General features: G+C 47.2%; 8 protein-coding genes and 2 non-coding genes; 6 read left to right on the forward strand and 4 right to left on the reverse strand.

Moving 5' to 3' along the window:
• The first annotated feature begins 1,175 nt into the window (after window positions 1-1,175).
• On the forward strand, window positions 1,176-3,221 carry CNAG_03385 (g1/s-specific cyclin pcl1). XM_012195833.1 has 4 exons: window positions 1,176-1,754; window positions 1,816-2,049; window positions 2,100-2,300; window positions 2,357-3,221. Exons 1-4 carry the CDS (start codon window positions 1,604-1,606, stop codon window positions 2,878-2,880), a joined length of 1,110 nt encoding a protein of 369 aa, XP_012051223.1. The 5' UTR covers window positions 1,176-1,603; the 3' UTR covers window positions 2,881-3,221.
• A 101-nt stretch (window positions 3,222-3,322) lies between these two features.
• CNAG_03386 (solute carrier family 25 (mitochondrial carnitine/acylcarnitine transporter), member 20/29) lies at window positions 3,323-5,196 on the forward strand. XM_012195546.1 has 9 exons: window positions 3,323-3,346; window positions 3,413-3,681; window positions 3,747-3,860; window positions 4,063-4,177; window positions 4,230-4,307; window positions 4,365-4,509; window positions 4,574-4,702; window positions 4,760-4,915; window positions 4,968-5,196. Exons 2-9 carry the CDS (start codon window positions 3,568-3,570, stop codon window positions 5,029-5,031), a joined length of 915 nt encoding a protein of 304 aa, XP_012050936.1. The 5' UTR covers window positions 3,323-3,346; window positions 3,413-3,567; the 3' UTR covers window positions 5,032-5,196.
• Window positions 5,197-5,227: 31 nt separating this feature from the next.
• Window positions 5,228-7,234, forward strand: CNAG_12763. Its single transcript, XR_001046019.1, has 3 exons — window positions 5,228-5,420; window positions 5,480-6,000; window positions 6,073-7,234. It is a non-coding gene; the product is annotated as a hypothetical RNA (non-coding RNA).
• Window positions 5,354-7,760, reverse strand: CNAG_03387 (hypothetical protein). XM_012195547.1 has 4 exons: window positions 7,599-7,760; window positions 7,361-7,544; window positions 6,753-7,306; window positions 5,354-6,696 (listed from the first exon to the last, which is right to left on the reverse strand). The coding sequence occupies exons 3-4, from the start codon at window positions 6,787-6,789 to the stop codon at window positions 6,125-6,127; spliced, it is 609 nt and encodes a 202-aa protein (XP_012050937.1). The 5' UTR covers window positions 6,790-7,306; window positions 7,361-7,544; window positions 7,599-7,760; the 3' UTR covers window positions 5,354-6,124.
• Window positions 7,761-8,018: 258 nt separating this feature from the next.
• Window positions 8,019-11,583, reverse strand: CNAG_03388 (nuclear protein). XM_012195548.1 has 8 exons: window positions 11,038-11,583; window positions 10,822-10,969; window positions 10,284-10,713; window positions 10,043-10,204; window positions 9,786-9,988; window positions 9,477-9,735; window positions 9,148-9,426; window positions 8,019-9,100 (listed from the first exon to the last, which is right to left on the reverse strand). The coding sequence occupies exons 1-8, from the start codon at window positions 11,045-11,047 to the stop codon at window positions 8,972-8,974; spliced, it is 1,620 nt and encodes a 539-aa protein (XP_012050938.1). The 5' UTR covers window positions 11,048-11,583; the 3' UTR covers window positions 8,019-8,971.
• CNAG_07727 (hypothetical protein) lies at window positions 8,225-8,625 on the forward strand (the record flags this gene model as incomplete). Its single annotated transcript, XM_012195988.1, has 2 exons — window positions 8,225-8,386; window positions 8,587-8,625. The coding sequence occupies 2 exons, from the start codon at window positions 8,225-8,227 to the stop codon at window positions 8,623-8,625; spliced, it is 201 nt and encodes a 66-aa protein (XP_012051378.1).
• A 95-nt stretch (window positions 11,584-11,678) lies between the features above and the next one.
• Window positions 11,679-12,521, reverse strand: CNAG_12764. XR_001046020.1 has 2 exons: window positions 12,245-12,521; window positions 11,679-12,144 (listed from the first exon to the last, which is right to left on the reverse strand). It is a non-coding gene; the product is annotated as a hypothetical RNA (non-coding RNA).
• A 346-nt stretch (window positions 12,522-12,867) lies between these two features.
• CNAG_03389 (alpha-ketoglutarate catabolism dioxygenase) lies at window positions 12,868-15,168 on the forward strand. XM_012195549.1 has 9 exons: window positions 12,868-13,287; window positions 13,388-13,442; window positions 13,523-13,733; window positions 13,796-13,827; window positions 13,893-14,015; window positions 14,070-14,229; window positions 14,281-14,583; window positions 14,647-14,716; window positions 14,764-15,168. Exons 1-9 carry the CDS (start codon window positions 13,126-13,128, stop codon window positions 14,944-14,946), a joined length of 1,299 nt encoding a protein of 432 aa, XP_012050939.1. The 5' UTR covers window positions 12,868-13,125; the 3' UTR covers window positions 14,947-15,168.
• A 494-nt stretch (window positions 15,169-15,662) lies between these two features.
• Window positions 15,663-18,689, forward strand: CNAG_03390 (AAA family ATPase). XM_012195834.1 has 9 exons: window positions 15,663-16,039; window positions 16,096-16,326; window positions 16,377-16,666; window positions 16,717-17,305; window positions 17,359-17,867; window positions 17,917-18,006; window positions 18,059-18,349; window positions 18,406-18,492; window positions 18,544-18,689. Exons 1-9 carry the CDS (start codon window positions 15,829-15,831, stop codon window positions 18,655-18,657), a joined length of 2,412 nt encoding a protein of 803 aa, XP_012051224.1. The 5' UTR covers window positions 15,663-15,828; the 3' UTR covers window positions 18,658-18,689.
• On the reverse strand, window positions 18,626-20,316 carry CNAG_03391 (mitochondrial inner membrane protein). XM_012195835.1 has 2 exons: window positions 19,598-20,316; window positions 18,626-19,539 (listed from the first exon to the last, which is right to left on the reverse strand). Exons 1-2 carry the CDS (start codon window positions 20,184-20,186, stop codon window positions 18,713-18,715), a joined length of 1,416 nt encoding a protein of 471 aa, XP_012051225.1. The 5' UTR covers window positions 20,187-20,316; the 3' UTR covers window positions 18,626-18,712.
• Window positions 20,317-20,379: the final 63 nt, after the last annotated feature.

Here is a 20,379-nt window from a genome sequence, read left to right on the forward strand (position 1 = left end):
AATATCTTTACGTGTCACATATGTCACATACAGACCATCACCTCCTTTAACCCCGCCGGTAATGCCATCGTCCAATCAATCCCCCTTTCTTCCTCGCATTAGAAGTTCCAGAGCTCGGTCATGAAAGGACAAATAGTCGCCTTCTTTTTTGATTTTTTTTGCTAAAGTCCCACGAACTTCCACAAGCCGTAATTAGTTTTCCCTTTTTATGTCGCGTACCGCTAGTTGTCATCTTGCTATGACTGTAGACTGCAGATTGTTGCATGTGAGTGGCTCGCAGTAGTAGGGAACTTTTTTCGCTTGAAACTCGAGACGATTATCATATCAAAATTCTTATCGACGAAAGACTGTCGTTAGCGACCGAAAACAAATTGATTCATGATCGAGAACGGTCGGTTACGGTGGATGGCAAGTGGCGATGAAGGCAACGAGTAACGAAAAATAACAACCCCATTACCTTATAAAAGCCTCGGTTCCTGATGGATGCCTGATCTGTGAACGACCAGAAACCTGAAACCAGGCGGCTGTTCTTCTGGCAGCGTGGGTTCATACTTTTTTTCCCAAAAAAAAAGCAAAAAAAAATCCACTTTTTGGCTTTTGACTTCGTTTCTGATTTCTATGGAGCCTCTTCTTCTGTTGACACGTATTGGAATATTAGAGGCAAGCTTGCGCCGGTTTGGCAAGTACAGATACCAAATGGCGGACCGACGGACAGACAGACACAAGCAGCATGACAGATGGCGCCAGATTCCAAGTCGTGCATAGCGCTGTTATTACGTAGAGACATCCCCGGCGAACTTCTCCAGTTATTCCAACGTGTAGTCAAGATGCTTATTTTCCAAGCATTTCATCTCATATTTTATTGTCTAATGCGTCAGATACCATCTGGCATGAGCATTGAACGGCAGACGGAAGGACAAGGCTAGTTGTATGTATTTATTACTTAGTGACAGATTAATAGGGCTTGCTATCAATGACTGTGGAGTTTAGTCCATTGAGACCATTTGACACCGATGCGTGACGCGACGCGGTGGTGAACGATGGCAGAGGCCGAGATGGGTGACGACCGACGATGATTCACCAACAACGAAAACAAACAAGACTACACCAAGCTTGCATTGATTGCGTATCTAACATAAAGTGTGGGTATATCTGATAATTAATGAGAAACAGAGGCCAGACTCCAGGAGCCCAGCTGTAGGATCCAGAATCCAGGCCAAAGGCTAAACGCGCCAAATATCCACTGCGGCGCCAAAAAGCGCGTTTCTCAGGGCCTCTCGGAAAATTATCGTGACTTTTTTAGGCGGTGTCTCTGAATTGTTGCCAGCCCGTTACAGCAGGCAGACGCGACGGATTTCAGCGGGGCGTTAGGTCGAATTTGGCGCGTCATGGCCTGGAAGCACCCCGTATAAAACTCGACGACCGCCCGCCTCCCATCCCCCTTCTTCGACCAGTCCACCCGCTCTTCGTCTCCATACCTTTCTCGCCTCCCCTCGCCTCTATTCTCTCCGCCGCCTGGCTATTTCCCTCTTTCCTACCATTCTGTCGTTCTCCCGAGTGCTCGCACAACTCTTTAATACGCAAAAACTTTGAGCATCCGGCTATGTTCACTTACACCCCCTCCACCCCCGAATTCGAGCCTGTCTCTCCCTGCTTTGAGGACAGGACTCACCCAGCCTCGATGGCACCCTGCGGTATTCATAACCCCGCTCTTCTCGAATTCATCCGTACTGATGTCTCGCGTGAGCTCGTCTGTAAGTCTCAGTCTTCAGCGCATGTCACGATTCGAGTTGAAGCTCATACATATGTTATCAGACTATCTCGCCGAAAGGACCACATCAGTCATTGGTCAAGCCACCAAGGCTGCTGCTCCTTACACCCCGCCCGGTACTCCCACCAAGGAAGGCGCCGACGAAGCCCTCGGTCTCCCGTCTCTAGAAACTTTTGTTGCCGTGGTCTGCGAGCAATCCAATGTGCAGGTATCAACCCTCCTTGCTACACTCGTATACCTTGAACGATTGCGACATCGTCTTCCCAAGGTATCCAAGAGTGAGTGATTTAAAGGGAGACCTTTTTCCTTTTACTAATACTATCATCAGGCATGCCTTGTACGCGTCATAGGGTCTTTCTCGCGACTCTCATCGTCTCCGCCAAGTATCTCAACGATTCTTCCCCGAAGAACAAGCACTGGTGCAAGTACGCACAGATGTTTCCGGTTAGCGAGATCAATCTCATGGAAAAACAACTACTCTTTCTTTTGAGTTACGACCTTTCCGTCGACGAGCGGGAAATACTCGACAGTGAGTTTTCTGACGCGTCAAATGCACTATAGGTCGTTAACTTGTATTTTTCATAGACTTCCAACCGTTCTTGAGCCAGTACTCTTTCTATTCACCAAGTGTCGCCTCCTCACCAGAGCTTCCGCCGACTCCGATTACCCCTGTGCGAACAGCCACTGGGCGCCCCAGCCACAAGCGACACCAACGCACATCCTCGCGAGGGTCTCGTACTTACATTGCTCCTCCCTTGGATCGATCCGGCTCGTCATCCTCTCTTGAGTCTGAAGATATGCCATTTACTCCGCAACAACCACCTTCTCCAGTAATGGTCAACGCTGTACGCAGAGGGCAAGGCAAGGTGCTTGTTGGACAAAGACCAGCCGCAATCTATGAGGTACCTGTGTCCAACACACACTACCTCCCGCAGTCTATGTCTATCGAGTCGATCACGTCTGCAAACCAATCCAAAGTCGCTCCTACCGCTGCCGCTCCTTCTGTGAAGGAAGGTTTCCTCCAGCGATTGCTTCGATCAGACAGACGTCGCAAACAGGTTGCAACACAAGAGACAGACGGGCAGACACTTGCTGCTGTTTCGTCTTAGGACGTTTATTAAACCGGCTCTTGGCAGCTTGAGTGCTGCAGGGGTAAGCGAATCAGGCGAACATATCGCGTGGTCTCGGCTGCGCCGATCATTGTTTTGGGTTCTTTGGACGACATGCTTGGGTTGTTGTTTCGTGCTTTTATAGATTCTCCATTTGTTGTTTCTCATCGCCTGGACATTCATCATTGCCATTATCATCATTTTCATCTACCGTTGTAGTTGATCTACTATACGTGACATACGTACTCGCATTCTTTATCATAGCTTGACTCTCGTTTTATTTTTTGCTGGCCCTGGTCGGTCAGTAAAATCAGATGCATCATATGAAAACATCAGTGCAAGTCAATGATCATTCGCAAAGTATCTACCTATGCCTATTATTGTATCAGTCGCCGGATAGGCAGGGGGAAGTAATATTTATTTATGTATGCTGGTGGCCGCCGCCGCTCCTTATCTACTAAATTAAGTACGTGTCTAAGTCAGTTTTGTGCCTGCCATTCCGCGCCTGCTGATGAGTGCTCGGTCGAGTCAGAATTCATCCAAGGGAAGCGAACCAAACTCGCCATATTATGTACTTTTGTTATCGTCGTTGTCATTGTTGTTCGCTTTATCATTGTTGTTCGCTTTAGGTCGCAAAAACATACAGTAAAAGGCTTGATATTCTTTGCCCGCAACCGACATCTCCCAATGTCTGAGCTTCTTTCCCCTCCTCCCGATGCCGCCGGTGTGCCCCTCACCCAAACACAGAAAGATTTGGTCGGAGGCTCAGTAGGAGGAATTGCTCAAGTCCTTGTCGGTCAGGTGTGTTGTCCCTTCTTGGCAAAAGCGCTTTGGACTGACTAGACCCTACTTTCTTGCCTTCATAGCCATTTGACATCGTCAAGGTCCGAGTGCAGACAGCTCCACCTGGAACATATTCTTCTCCAATAGATTGTGCTTCAAAGTTGCTCAAAGCCGATGGTCTGCTAGGATTTTACAAGGTCAGTCCAAACATCAGGATTCTGGAAACTGCGGCGCTGCGGAGACTGGCCTTTTACTGGCGATTCGTTGTCAAAGCTGCGCGGTGTGTGTGGCTTTTGAACTCTCAAGTTAGATGCAGATTCGAAATCTTGCATGGAAGGGCAATCAGAGTCTTGAAAGCGATCGAGCGAGTACTCCTTACTGATTTCTGTTGGACGATAGGGTACTTTGACACCCCTGTTAGGTATTGGAGCTTGCGTTTCTATCCAATTCGGCGCTTTAGAATGGGCAAAAAGGTTATTTGCGCAACGGGCAAGAGGCCGAGATTTGAACCTTGGTGGGCCATTTTACAACCGGCTCCATACTTCCATAAATCTGACATTTTTTAGCGGAATTTTGGCTCAGTGGAGCGTTTGCTGGGGTAGCCAATACTGTTGTTTCTAACCCTGTTGAACACATCCGTATTCGTGAGCTATTCATGGGCATCTCATCAATTTCCAATCGCTGAACGTACTGTCAAAAAGGTCTTCAAACGCAACCTGACACGTTGCCTCGCATGTATAACGGACCATTAGATTGTGCCATCAAGCTTTACAAAAGTGGCGGGGGTCTCAAGGGTGTATTCAAAGGACAAGTGCCTACAATGTTACGCGACGGTGTTGGCTATGGGTGAGTTGTTTCTTTTTTCTTTTTACCTCCACCATCAGGACATTAGGGCTAATTCCTTGAAAAGTTGCTACTTTTTAGCTTATGAGGCGCTTGTCCAACGACATCTGCGTGCTACCAACTTAAGTCGTGATCAGATTTCCCCTTTGTGGGCGGTCACTTACGGTGCTGCTGCCGGATACGCCCTTTGGTTCTCGTCAGTCCCACCCTTCCCACAGGCTGCTGATCCTTAAGCTGATGATCCACCTTTTAGGATTTATCCTGTGGATGTGATAAAGTCTAAATTGCAAACTGACTCCCTTGATCCTACAAAGCAAAAGTTCAAGGGATTAATTGACTGCACTCGGCAGACTTGGAGGGCGCAGGGCATGAAAGGCTTTTTAGGAGGTTTGGCGCCAACACTCATACGGTACGCCAATCTCCACTGTCCATCTTGAGCAACGAAATCTAACGATCAACAGTTCTCCATTTGCCAATGGCGCCACTTTTGTGGCTTTTGAACTTGCTATGCGTGCTATGAATTAACATTTATAGAGAAAATAGTTGGACTTATAGTTGCTTTGCACAGAAAGAGCTTAGAATGAAGCATGCCATAGCTGAAGCATGTTATGAACGGTTTTCGGCATATAGTTACAATCGCTGAATGAAGATGCGACCTGCAATAGATGCATCTATGTCGTTCCTAATATCATTATAGTTGTTGACGCGGTTGGTATAGTGACAGTGGCTGACTTGTGCATAGAAAAACTTTACATATGCTGGTCTTCCGAGATAACGAGCTTTCCGGGCCCTTTTTTTACCCCATTAACAATCAAGCTATCCAAACAATACACCCTGTAGCATTAGTCTAGGATCCCCAGAAGCCCGTTGACCCAAATGGTCCGTGGGTCATTGTGACGATACCGATTGCAAGGGTGAGTACGAGCGTCTCATCATTCCCATAGACACGGCGTTTATCTTTTCCGTTTGTTAGCATACATGAGTAATGGCATTGTGCCTTTACTGCACTGATAAATCTGATTTCAAGGCATCCAAGACAGGGATTGAGCGGTGAAGATGTGTTGCAATATGTAAGTTATCTCATCCTCATTCTTCCAAGCAACACACTTTCCTAACCATTTTTGAATCCATTTCTTTCTTGTGTAACTTCAATTATATCAACTTATATTTTGCCAATTCACCGCCATCTCCAAACGAGTACCATTCCTCCCATCCCGTCAACCTGGCTAGGACGCAGCTGGATCAGATGGAGGTAGGCTCTAGATCCTGGGACTGCGCGAAGGTCTCCAACAATATCTCAGGGTCGTTGGGTCCATCCGCAAGACTCAAATCGTCTTTCTCGTTTCCATCATTGTTGAATGATAGGTTTTAAGAACTGATACCAACGCTTAGCTCTCTCTAACCAGAGTCAGATAGAGGAAAGCAGTTAATACCATGTTACTATGGACCTATATACGTTTCTACACTCGCTACTACAAACTAAACGATATCTAGGTATCCATCTCGCTAGTCTATAAGCACACCATTGTTGACACAATCTGACATCATGATTATCTCACCCCGCAGTCCCCTCAATCTCCACTCTCTTCCCGCCCCCCCCCCCCCTTACCACAGTTACTCAACAATCATCAACCCTGCCAAAGCTCGTTCCTTCTGCCTGGCTTCTGGCCTCAGTTCCCTGGGCAGACAACCAGTCATGTAGGGTCTCAGATATAGGCACCTTGAATGCCCTTTGAAGCATTTGGCGATAAACCACACTATCGTCCCCACATCGACAGTGCCATAACCTAACAACTGCCTCAGGCGAGGGGTATGATGGTGGTTTCAAATGTTTCTGGATGGAAAGCCAGAGGCTGCGATGTTGGACTTTGAGAAGTTCTGGGAGAGTCGGTTTGTTCGGGTTAGGGTAGAAGCCCTCGGCCAGGTCGGAAGGTAAGTTGTGGGGCTCGGAGACATTGGGTGATTCAAACATTTGGATGAGCTGTTCATCTACCATGCCCTTTGTCGCATGGATTTCGGGCACGCGCAAGGTATTGACAGTGGCGCCCTGTGTGCCCTTCGGCACCGACTGCTGGAGTCGGAACCCTATGGAACTGTCAAGATATTCCCATGGTAGGTGGAATACCTTTGTGGGCTGTGGGCGCTCTGCGACCGGTAGACTTCGAATGCTGTCCAAATGGCTGTTCGGATCTATGATTTCACGGTCAACTCCAAGGGGCAAAATATACCTAGCAGCTACCACTTACTATATCCGACCACCACCAAACTTCGAGGGCTACCCATCGTGGCTCGTCTGTCCTCTCTTGCCCATAGAGGTCGCAGAGGATTTTGAACTCATCGTAATCATTGGAACCGGTTGTCGAGTCTTCATCGTCTTGAGAGTCCGTTGTGTTTCGGTTGGAAGACAAGCCATGGACGGTTGCCTCCGTGTGACCGACAAGCAGCAATAATTTTAGGATCCCTCGCTTGAATGCAGCCCAAATAAGTTCGGTCTCCCGGCATTGGGCGAAGGGAATGTTGAAGTTAGATTCGATCCCATGTACTCAACTGTATGTTAGATGTTGTTCGATATGATGATTAAGGTCTTAGTAAACACTTTCGGGGTTAACCCTGGCACGAATCTCGTTGCTCCTTCGATTTTGTTTTGTTTTGTTTTTTATTTTTTTATTTTTCATCTTCGCGATGCCTTACAGGTATTAGTCGTTTCCTTTTATGAATCTCTTCCCGGCTGGGCATGTTATTGATGGACAAGGAATCGCGGAGACAAACGTCTACGGCTGCGTTAAGTAAACCTGAATAACTGATGTGCAAAATCAGTTGCTCTCTATCACCGGAATTACAAACCATTGCTCACAAAGAACATTTTTAAGTTATCCCAATTGGGCCTCCAGAACACGAAATTTGTTTCCGCATCCTGAAAGATGCCATTGGGCGCCAGAAACGGATCGCAATCCAGCCGGTCCTCCGTGGAGTAACTCTGTTGGGATCATCGAGGAAGGCAAACTCAACAAGACCCTTACTCTACGTTGGACTAGGTCCTAAGAAAGGGTGAGCACTAACATCAATCTCAGCGACAGCCAATGGCAACATACTATTGCCTCCGAGGAACATTGCCCTTCGCTTGTCTTGCTCATTGTCAGGCCGCGCCTCTTCCATGGCCGACAATCTTTCTCGCGAGTAGTGGACCTCGGACTTCAGCTCAGATAAAGATTGTCGATAGGATTTGACTATGGCCAAAGAAGAGATAAGCGAAGATGTGAGCCAGTCTATTTTGTTTTCATGCTCAGCGGCGTCGCCCAATTTTAATGCCGTCGCGGAAGGTGTACGGAGTTAGCCGTTCGCTTAAAAAGTAGATCTACTGACGTACGGATTACCTGCGTGAGTGGACATGATCAATTGTTCGATCAGACTCTATACCGTTAAATAAATATTTTTCTCTTTCATAACGTTCTAATCTTTCCTCAACACTATATTGTACATTGCTCTTCGAGACTGTTTATATGTAGGTGCAGCAGAAATACCAGTTCTACATTCCCAGGGCTCGCATGAGCAACGAATGAGATTCGAAGTACCGTCTCCTTCCCGGAACTTTTTGGGAACGGAATGTTGTGTGATTGACCTTTGTTGACCGCCTGCAGGTCCGGCAGGATAAGAGTCGTTAGCTCTTGCAGAAGCAATGTTCTCAATGCTTGTCATATGTTCTCTGACCGAAGTAACAATGGTGGGGGGTGGGCGCCGACGAGGGATGAAGAAAGTTCTCGAGTTTGGCGAAGGGGAAAAAGGCTGCTGGAAGATGATGATGGCAAGGGACTTCTTTGAACACCGCCAGAGGCCCACAGAGCTAGAGATGTTGATGTCCATCGAAGATGGTGGGGTAGTTGTGCGCATGCGGTTGTGGCTATTGAGGAAGTTGTTAACAGGAGGAGGTATGCTGGCTGGGGTTTGAAGCTGAGTAAGACGTGAGTGCAATCTTTCAATGAATGAATGAATCGCAGCTTTTATATCATTTCGGTCAGGCAAAGGGGATGTGAAGAGGCCAGTAAGGATATATCATAGTAAGTGCTCATAGGGATCTTATAGGATGTTCCGGAAGTTTTCCAGGGCCACTGGAAGCCGTAGGAAGCTGCATGCATTGAATTAACTAGCCAATGATGAAGGAGGGGTATGAAAAATCACTTATTAGGACGCGGCGTGTAGCGCTGGTATCGCTATGCGCATGCAATTCATGCTTGCACCGATTCGGAGAGCAGGAGTGGTGCAGGCGGGATGGAATGCCCTGGAGCCCGTCTGCTTCGATTCCTGATCAGCAACGGAGCAGGCGGCGTACTTCACTCGGGATATGTATCGGAGCATCTTTCCGATACCCTTGCCTGTTCCCTCCTGCTCCGCCTGGAACACCCACCCACCACCACTTCTTCCCCCCCGGACCACGCCGGTGCAGCACACTTGTCATCATCTGCTCCCTTTAAATTCCAGGCGTCGCTTTCCCACAATGTGCAGGAGGTATAGCAGGAGGAGTATGATGAGTGTGACGAGAAAACGCGAGAGCCATCATCATTGCAGCGGCGTTCAAGTCCTCCATGGGTGGAATGGCCTGCAAGCACAGAAATTTAGTCTATTGTATGGTGCGCTTCGACATACCTCTTGCGCATCCTGCTCATCAGCATTTATTTCCTCCTGTACTGCAGCGGGGGTTTGAATCACGTTCCTCTCCTTCTTAAGCTTCTCCCAAAAATCCAGCCTGATTATCTTTTCTGGTACCCTAAATTTTCTACGATTGATGATGGTATCCTCGAATTCCATTTCGGACGTCCCGGAACTACCTGAATCATTGACGATCTCCACATTTCCATTGTTAAATTGGCCTTTTCCAACGACTTCAACGGTTTGTATATTGTCTTGCAAAGTGCGGCGACGAGGCTTTATAACATGGGTTAAGCAATAGGAAGGTAGACCCCGGTATTACTCACCATTACATGGTCCGGATGGTTGGGACACATCCATTTTTTCCCTGCGCTAGGCATGATAGTCGGCGGGGGAGAGAGGCAATCTAAATGCCAGCTGAGAGAACAATAATCACAGGAAACTATTTGTCGCCACGTAGCCTCAGGATCAGTCATCACAGAATGTTTGGGAAGGGCTGAGCCTCCACAATGATAGCATTCTACTTTCCTTTGACGCCCATCACGAAGGCGGAAAGGGTCGCGATCTTCCAAAAATCCCTTTCGGCTATATGTCTTGTCAACTCCGGAGACTCTGTAAGAGAAATCTAAACCTACTCGATCTTGGTTCTCGCCTCTTTAGAGTCTACATATTCCCCATCGGCACCCGTGGCGACACCTGCGAAATACTTTCTGACGTCGGCGGGAAGCCTGAACTGCTCTGGGTTTTCCTCCTCTATCTTTTTGCAAATGGCACGAAACACTGCAGGAACAGCAGGGATTTCACTCTCTTTGACAAGGGTCGCCCCCTCCGCCTTTGCCTGTGTGGGGAGAAGAGGTTAACATACACATCAATCGATCAAAAGACCTCTCACCTTTTCCGAACGGCACTGCTTACACAGCCACATTTCCTCAGAAGGCAGCTCGTCTAGCTTTAAAGGAGGCTCTAAACACATGAAATGAAACGACCTAGGACATCCATCGCAGCATAAAAATCGTCCAATGCCCCGACAAGCCGAGCAAAAGTCTTGATTTGGCTAAACCCGCTCATTAGTATATGCGCATCGTATCGAGAAGTGAGAGCAAAGAACAACTCTCAGAGCTGAAAATAAGTACCTGCACATCAGGTTTTCCCTTGCCTTTATCTTTCTTACTCTGCTGTGCAGCCTGTCTAGTGCTTCCACCTATCCTGACGTCCCTTCCAGAAGCAGATACGCCCATTCTTTGACCACCATCTCTCTTCGCGTTACCGGGCTGTCTAGCTCTTAACCTCGATTCGTACCCCGCTGCGGCTTCCCGGCGGATTGAATCAGCGTCGGCTGCAAGAGCGAGGTCAGAATCTAAAGCGGGGGAAGTAGCCTTGCTAGACATGGCATTATGAGAAGTTTCGGGAATCTGGCCGTTTGAAGGTGGTATAAAGATCGAAAGGGAACCGGCAGGGCTTTTGCCTTTTTTCCGCGAATTGGAAGCAGCAGCTGTGCTTGAGCCCGCCTTCGATGGGGTTTGTCTTCTACTCCTTGTAGTGCGGGCAGAGGCTAAGAGCGGCCTACATTTACCCAAACCGTCAGTGAGTGTTTGTGATGATGATTTTGTCATTGGGTGCTGTATTGCCAGAAAAAAAAATGACTGTCCCCTATTGCATGCTGGGACTTACTCTTCTGATTGCTTCCTCTTCTTCGAATTTGTACTTGGTTGAGGATCTTCCGTAGCGGACATAATAGTAAGAGGTGTACTGGCCCTGCTGCCTTCGCTGTTAGCAGGACCTGCCTCTGGATGATGGCCTGCGTTCACCATCTCTGTATCTGCAACGATATTTGAGTAGTCCATATGTTTTGTTAGCAGCAGCCATTTCGCTTGAAGGCGCACGTACTGCTTTGCATCGATGGTGTTTTGAGAATATAATGGGCTATTATGCAAGGAATAATATTGGTGCAATGTTATGCCACCGGAAGATGATGCGGAAGATGATGTGCAAGATATATGTGCGGCACACGATAATGGCGAGCCACAGTTACTTCTGATCTAAGAAGAAAATGGCAATGATGCGTCGGGTTGCTTTGAGGTTTGATGTATACGTGTGTGGCACCCTTCTTTACGACTGAGTGCTAGCAATAGTGATATCTTCTGGTGCCCTATTATCGCGTTGAGATTTGTGCCGCCGAGGAAGGCGTACTGCCGGCGAAGTCCAGTGCTGTGCCTATGCACGCGTAGCTCGTAGTGGTCAAATGGCCTTGAAGATGGATAGAGAAAACCGAAGAAGACCTTTGTTTGCTGGTAATGTACTCTTGACGTCTGGTCTTTGTTGCTTCTCGGTTTCTTGTTGACGGCCGCGGCTGGATAAAGTGGTCTCTAATCATGTACAGACACCGCGCGCAGAATATTATGGTGCAAAATGAAAATGTAAAGAGCTTCAGTGCTTCTTTGCTCCATCTGCCACCAACTAAGTAAACGGAGGATCAAGTGCCACATTCAAGGATGCCACTCGTTTTGCCTTTTGCCGGTATGACTATTATTATAGACCATAGAAGACATGTCGGTCGGTACATAAATACGAGCTGCGTTGCTGTTTGCACAGAGTCTATCCATAATAATGTATATGCACGATATTATGTACTGGCGTGTGCTGGCCCTTGAACCGCCGGACCGCCGTGAGAAGCTTCTTGACTCTTCCTCACCTTGCCACTTCTCTTTATTTTGTTCGAAGTTTGCCCTCATCTTTGCGAGCTCGGTTTTAGCTGGTAAACTGTTTGAAGACTGCAGATTGCAAGAAGAGATTCAAATTTACTTGCAGATACTGCTACTTGTTTATTGTCTTACTTGAGTAGGACGTGGCGGTAGACGTGTCCAAATTTCGTCGAAAAATAGAAAATGCGAAATAGTGAATATATAATGCGATGATCAATCCATTTTATACCACCGCCAATTTTTCTTGTGTTTGAAAGTTAGCATGCAGATCATCAGCTTTGCTAATTTTATTCTATCAGCCATCATGATGGTCAGTCTATGTCCTTTGTTTATTCGGCAATAAACACTTTTTTCTCAGTCTCCGTCACAAGTAATGTGACGATGGCACTCACCAATCGGCAAAAACCATGAATGAAGATTGATTGATTGGTCATGAAGAACTTAGCGGCTCTCTTTCACCCAAAGCAACATGATCCATTCTTCAACATAGAGGTTTTATGTTCGCCCCTCTTCGACCCATCTCCCCACTGAACAAATCAAAGGAGACGGGAGATACGTGAGCTACAGGTGTCTTATTCCCTTTCTCTCTACCTCTATCCCAATTGAGGAAAGCATCTTTTAGAAGCTAACAGTTCCCGTGATGTGGGGGAGTGGAGGTGTAAGAGAAAGGAAATGGAACTTGAAACGCTTTCAGAAAAGCCCTGCCTCGCTGTTCCTCAGATGCGCGCTCAACGGTCGGATGTCGGAAGCTTTTTGGCGGCGTTTTACGGATGCATATAGCAACAAATTAGTGTGGCATGAATGAGGGTGGGGAAAAGGTAGTTTTTACGTAATCAAAATACTCCATGGTCGGGATCAATTATTAATTATTGCAGGGAATCGAAACATTCCCTTTGACGATCCCTTTCCTGTCTAGGATGGCACACGTGGACGCCACGTTTTCGAGCACGCCAGAATTGGTGCTCGAAGGGCTCGGGCGAATGTTGCTTTTTTGACTTTCCTCAATTTTGCAGGAGGCGCCCGACCAGCTTCCAGCCAAATAGGCAATAACAGGGTCATTAGCGCCACAACACCAAAAATGACCAATTATTGATAGCAAAAGCAAGGGTAAAAAAGATGATGGGCGATAAGCAACGCCAAGGGTGGCTCATGGCACAAATGGCCATAGCGAGACCTTATAAAACCGTGACCTTCCAACTTCTTTTTCCCCGCATCAAAATTCGGACACTCGCAAGACAAAAGAGAAGGGAAAAATAATCATAATTCGCGAAAAATGATGTCTTCCACTGCTACTTTAGTTGACGAAGACTTTTCTGTTGGCACGCTCAAACTCAACGGCGCTCATGAGGTTACCGAGATTCAGGTTACCTCCTCTCCCGGAGTAGAGAAGACGGAGAAGAAAGAAGGCGTTGTTGTTGACCCATTCAACTACGTGGTGAGTTAATTGATTCATTATTTCTCTCTCTGATATTCTACTATCATTTCGCTGCCGACCTTGCCGATAATATGCTGACACAGCGCGACGCATCTTTTAGGGAGAAGTCTTGGGCGCCGGTCCTGGAGCAGATTACCCATATGCCGAGTTTTTGCGTAAGTCGACCTCATTCATGCTATTGCAAAGAAAAGGTCGATCTCCGGATACTAATCATGCATGACGATATCTTGGACAGCCCACAATCCTCCTCGTACTCAATCCGACCCTCCACTTCCTTTCTATGACATTGAAGATCGCGGTCACCGTGCCGATCCTAACGTAGCTAGGCTTCGCGCTTTCGTCGAGGCTAGGGGTGGCAAGTTGAAGGATATGTTGGTGGCGATTGGGACTGTCGTTGAAGGAGACGTGAAGCTGGAGGATCTTGGAGAGGCTGAAAAGGATGATCTGTAAGTTTTGATTAGATTCTCCTTGCTGAAAAGGAGTTACATCCTGACCATTCAATCATCAGTGCTTTGCTTGTTGCACAACGAGGTGTTGTCTGTATGTCGCTATCGCCTTATTCTTTGGTGTCTGATATGGTTATTGATGACTTCGTGGTGCAATAGTTTTTAGGAATCAGCAGTCTATGACTATCGAACAGCAACGTGAACTCGGGAAACATTTTGGTCCTCTCCACAAGCACGCCACCTATGCGACTCCTCGTCGAGGTGACTTAGATGATGTTGTTGGTGAGTTTAATCTGTTTGTTTCACAGTGTGCTGTTTGCTGATTTCCATGCCCAGTTGTCTATTCTGATCGGGATTCTAGGCCGGATCTTTATGCTTTCTCTCGAGCTGAGCTTTTCCACTCCGATGTGACCTACGAGGTCCAACCTCCTGGGACTACCATGTTGCGTCTTCTGATCACGCCTGAGGTTGGAAATGATACTCTTTGGTCCTCTGGGTGAGTATCTCTGCAGCATTGAATGCTTTACATGTTCTGACACCGGTACAGTTATTCCGTTTACTCTTCTCTCTCCAAGCCTTTCCAACAATACCTCGAATCTCTCTCAGCCATCCATTCAGGATTTGATCAAGCCTCTTCTCGAACTAGCTTCTCCAAGATTCCCCGTCGCGAGCCCATTGAGACTATCCATCCCGTTGTCCGTGTCCACCCTGTTACTGGTATGAAGTCGGTGTTTGTCAATCCTGGTTTTGTCACTAGGTTGGTAGGCGTACCGAAGGCAGAAAGTGACATGGTTCTTTCTTTCTTGAAGGACTGTTTTGCTCAGCAGACTGACGCCACAGTCAGGTGGAGGTGAGTCACCATGTGCTATTGCTCCCCGACAATCTAGTTTTGTTAATATTATGTGGATGGTAGCTGGGCGGCTGGCGACGTCGCGATCTGGGATAACCGCTCTGTCAATCATTGTGCTACGTTTGATGCCTACGTAGGTTTTAATGATCTCTATTTAACCCCAGCTCACCATTAGCCCAGCCTGCACTTCGACACGGTCTCCGAGTCACTGCGCACGGCGAAAAACCCCTTTCTGTGGAAGACTATGAGGAGACCTATCAAAAGCCAGCCAAGGACTGGCTTGAGGAAAGATTCAAAACTCTTGGTATCACTGGTCCTGCTCGAGATGACGGGAAAACCAAGAAGAAGGCTTTCAGGGATTAGGAAAAAATTGGAGTGTAGAAACTTCAAAGGGAGAAGATGGGGATACGCATAGAGGCCTCAACGGCTCAGAATCACTTGGCATGGCCTTAACGTCGATTGCAAAATAAAAATACTGTGTTTTAATAGTTGTTACATATACAAATGGAAAATTGTGATAGTATTCTGTCCTTGTTGAATTTTGTGCGCAAGATGAATGATGGATATTTGATATGGTTAATTTTGCTCGATTTAAGATTTTGAAAGTGAAAATCCTCTTGGAAACCTGATCATTACTAGTAGGGCCAGTCAATCCGCTCCGTGCATCACAACTGTAATCGAGCTCGAATCCGCAAAGTTGCGTTGGATTCATTCAGTAAACGGACTGCTGTGGACCACTGCTACAGAAAAAACTATAACAGGTTCGGCCAATTGAGGGCAGATGTAAATCGAACGCAAATGTTTTGAGCACACAAGCGTGCAGTATTTCTAGCGTTACGGACAACACTTTAAAGTATGTATTGAAAAAAAAAAAATGCGGCAGATATTAAACATTTCGTCATATACACCTCAATCCAAAGCCTGTCACGTATTCCCTCCGTAACGTTTTACACACCCGTTTACTTCTTGTTCCGCTTTGGTAATTAAAAAAAAAACTAATATTGCGGCTTCGTCCGCTGCGCCGATTATTACTTTACAACAACATGCCATTTATTTATTTTTTATTTTGAAAAAGAAATCGTGAAGCAGCAACGAACAAGCAGCATAACACGTCTTGATTCAAATATCTGCATTGTTCGTTGGCAACAAAGAGGGACAATCCAGACGCTAGAGCTGCTTTGCTCTTCATATATATTTTGTTCATCTGCTAAATCGACGTTCGATCCAACAATTACAGAAATCACCATGTCTGCCATTGTCACGCTCCGTGCAATCCCTACCGAGGTCGACACCGGTGCTTTGAAATCGGTTATCAGCCGCGATGTCCGTCGAGCATACATCTCTCCGGCGACACTCCGGACGCACAAAGTAGCTGCCGGTGACTGGATGTTATTTAAATCTGGCAGTGCATTCATTACGGCCCAAGCATGGCCCAAAGCCAGCGTAGATGATGACGGTAAGTTCACAAGCTCTATAGGAAAATGTCAGTAGTTAAGATAACCTGTCTTGCAGTTGTGGCACTTTCATCAGCGCAAATCAATAATCTTTGCGGGTCTGAGGTAGCGATGCATCGTCTCAAAGCTGGACAAAGCCAAGGCCGCCTTGTATCAATTGTACTAAAGGAGGTACCTTTGACCGAAGCACCCTCCTCTTCCAAGCCGAATACAGGTACTCGACCGCCCATAGACTTGGATAGCCCAAGGGAATGGGTTTGGTGCAAAGCTGCTGTCAAGGAGGCACTCAGTAAGACCGGTCTAGCCGATGTCTCTACATAATGCTGACACCTGATATAGCTTCCTTGCACTATGTCAGGACGGGCTACTCCCTTATCGTGGGTGACGCTGAAAAGGCACCCCGAAAGTTTGAAATCATCTCCGCCGAGGTGTCTCCCAAGGATATTGAGAAACGCCTAGCGTCGATTGAAGACGGAATGGAGGAGCTTGCTATTGGTGAAGAAAACCAGCGACTATATGAGATGCACTGGAGAACTTCAGTTTCCTTTGAAGGAGAGAAATCTCAAGGAAATAAAGAGGTCCACGCGGACATTCCAGACAAAAAAAAGATGCTCAACACGAAAGACTCCGTAAGTAAGTCTTCGTCGTAGCCAGAAGATTAAATCCTGAGAGATTATAGTCGAAGATATCTACAAATTCCGTCCCTCATTATATCAACCTTTTCACACCCACCGAATCCCCTATCTCCGCTTATACATTTCTGGGGGGCCTTCAATCTCAAATTGATCAGATCAAAACCCTTTTAGATCTTCCCATGCTTCATCCTGACCTGTATATCAGATTTGGACTCAACCCTCCTAGAGGCATCCTCCTTCACGGCCCCCCAGGGACGGGTAAGACAGCGCTGGCCAGGGCGGTCGCATCATCTGCTGGATGTTCTTGCATCGTCGTCAACGGGCCTGAACTTTCCTCAGCATACCATGGTGAAACGGAAGAACGTTTACGTGGAGTATTTACGGAAGCGAGGAAACGTAGTCCCTGTATTGTAGTACTGGACGAAGTGGATGCGCTTTGTCCCAGGCGGGACGGTGGGGAGGGAGGCGAAGTTGAACGAAGAGTGGTAGCTACTTTGCTGACCTTGATGGACGGTATGAGTCACGAGAGCTTGGAAGGTGAACGGGTATTTGTGGTAGCTGCTACAAATAGACCCAACAGCATTGATCCTGCTCTTCGCCGGCCTGGGAGGTTTGACAGAGAGATTGAAGTCGGTGAGCTTACTTCTTTTTTTCAAGCAGCAAGCAAAGCTAACATACTTTCACAGGTGTGCCAGATGTCAAAGGTCGTCGAGAAATTCTCGACATTATGCTCTCAAAAATTCCTCACTCACTGTCTGAAGAGGACCTCTCTTCTCTTGCCGCACGCACTCATGGCTATGTCGGTGCTGATCTCTTCTCACTCGTGCGAGAATCTGCTTCTGCGGCCATCTCCCGCTTTCATCTTTCTTCCTCACCAAGCCCCTCTGAACCTGTCTTGACCAATGTGGACATCCTCTCAACCCTTCCTTCCATCCGACCATCTGCCATGCGCGAGGTATTTATCGAAACTCCGACCGTGCGATGGTCAGATATAGGTGGTCAACAAGATGTAAAGCAAAAACTGAGAGAGTGCATTGAATGGCCATTGATGCATAGAGATACATTTAAGAGACTAGGCGTAGAAGCTCCTAGGGGAGTGTTGTTGTATGGGCCCCCGGGCTGTAGTAAGACCATGACGGCTAAAGCATTGGCCACAGAGAGTGGTATCAACTTCATCGCTGTGAAGGGTCCGGAGGTGAGCCAAAGCGAATTCCCATGAAGTGACAGTTCTGATCATCCTCTAGCTTCTCAATAAGTACGTTGGCGAGTCTGAAAGGGCAGTAAGAGAGATTTTCCGCAAAGCACGTGCTGCTTCCCCTTCCATCATTTTCTTTGTGAGTCGATAGGCAATTCTCAAATCTCACAACTAATGAAATATTGTTACAGGATGAGATCGACGCCCTTGGCTCAGCACGCTCGGATGATCATGCTCACTCCGGTGTTCTTACTTCTCTCTTGAATGAGATGGACGGTGTAGAAGAGTTATCGGGCGTGACAGTAGTGGCAGCTACCAACCGACCCGATGTCCTGGACTCTGCTTTGATGCGTCCCGGAAGATTGGACCGTATCTTGTACGTAGGAGCGCCCGACCTTGAGACTCGGAAAGATATCTTCCGAATCAGATTGGCCACGATGGCCGTGGAACCAGGCGTTAATGTTGAGCGACTGGCCGAAATAGTGAGTCCTACTAACAGTGCAATGACGCACAGAACCTAAGCTGACAATTAATTTAGACTGAAGGTTGCTCTGGCGCAGAAATTGTCTCAATCTGCCAAGATGCGGCTTTGGCTGCCATGAACGAAAGTCTTGATGCTCCATATGTAAGTGTATCTGGACGATATACGGATGCTAAAACTCATCCTCGTTCGCAGATCAAAGGTTCTCACCTCGTCAACTCAGCTCACACTGTCCGAAGGAGGATTACTCCGGAAATGATTTCATTTTTCGAGGAATGGAGAGACTTATCTGGGGTTCGTAGTGCATAAATTCCGCCATATGCATTCTTTCCATCTGCTGAATATCTTGTGGTCACTGTAAATTTTATGACCGTACTAATCTCACTGCTCCCATCAATATCCAAACGGCAACAGCTCCTGCCACCCCCGCTACCACCAAGTCTCGCTTCTGAGAAGGTTTGACTAACGGATCTAGATAGTCGGGGAACCCTTCTATGGTCTGAGTAAAGAAAGGATCGCTTAGCAATTCTGATCCGTTTATTGTTGGGTCGACTGCAGCCATCAAAGGAATAGTTTGGGAAGAAACAAATCCTAATGGATTGACTGTTGAGTTTGACGGCGTATCTTCCACTCCTTGAACGGCGGCATCAGAATGCTGCTCTTTTATAGCACTGACTGAAGCAAGGCCGGTTGCTACTCTTTCCAAATGACCTTCTACCCCTTCTAATCTGTGATCCACCCTTTCCATCATAGACGTCACCCTCTCCTCAAGTTTTTCTACCAGTCGCTTACGTTTCCATGGTTCCACCAAAAGCACCGCGCCGACGAATATAATGAAGTTGATAGCGAGACCAGCTACATTTGCCCAGGTACTGACACTCCTGATCTTGTCGCTCCAAACTTGTTCTTCGTGATACCGTTGCAAAATAACTTGCATGAGTTGAGAGAAAGATTTGTCGACAGCAACCTCGGCATCTTTGAGGGCAATAGATGTTGAGGCCACAGCATGGGAGGAAGTATGATCAGAGCGGACAAGAGAAGTGAATTTGGAAACGTCGGCATCGGTCCAAGAATGTTTACGTTCCAGCAGAATGTTGGTTTCGCGTTGAGCTTCCGAACGAGCAGCAACAGCTTCATCATAAGCAGCTTTGGCGGTTCGAGCATGTTCACGCAGTCTTTGAAGTTCGTCCTCTGGTATATGAAACAAAGAAGGTAAGCAAGATTGAAGATCTAGGCAAAAACGCTGTACCTTTTTCGAATACCATATATTTCAGACGCTCCACCTCGTGATACCCTGTCATCTCGTTAACTTTCAATCCTAACCCCACAAACTTCTTCTGTGCTTCTTGTACGACGTAACGCGAATGTTCTAGTACATTTTTGGTCCATTCCGTCAAGTGTTCACGAATCTCTGGCGGAACAGAGATGTTCGAGGGGAAGGAATATGTTGAGAGTTTGAACGGAGCATTTTTACTGGAAACGGAGTTTGTTGAAGGTTGTGAAGGAAATGAAGATGAAGACGTGCCAGGCATCCTCAGCTGATCTGACGATGTTGATTCAGCCTCTGGAATGCGATCAGCTGAAGCGTCATGAAGACTTAGTCCAGGTTCTGATGTGGAGTTATTCGAGTTCGGACTCGCCAAGCGTTGCGCCCTTTCTGACTTTGGATCCTCTGAGGCAGCAGAGCTAGAGCTAGCAAGCGTGCGGCTAGTGCTATCCATCCGAATTCGGCATGATAGCGGGCGAAATAGGGAAGTGGTAGAGCGAGAGAGGGGTGATGGGTAAAAGAAACGGGTGACCGCGACTTTGGCAGGGGAGAAGGGATATCGGCAGGCCATAGGGGGACTTGAAGCCGTTTCTATTGCGTAAGATGGGGGTGGAGGATAAGCACTAAGATTGGGGCACAGTCCCACACTTGCTGCAGTAAATGATGCTTGTCAAATATGTATGTAGACGTAAACAGTTGGGCAGATGAAAATGAACACGTAACGATATGGCAAGACGAAACCACCATCATCACCACAACCCTCT

The sequence above is a fragment of the Cryptococcus neoformans genome, chromosome 8 (genome assembly GCF_000149245.1).
Source record: "Cryptococcus neoformans var. grubii H99 chromosome 8, complete sequence".
Classification (NCBI taxonomy): domain Eukaryota; kingdom Fungi; phylum Basidiomycota; class Tremellomycetes; order Tremellales; family Cryptococcaceae; genus Cryptococcus; species Cryptococcus neoformans.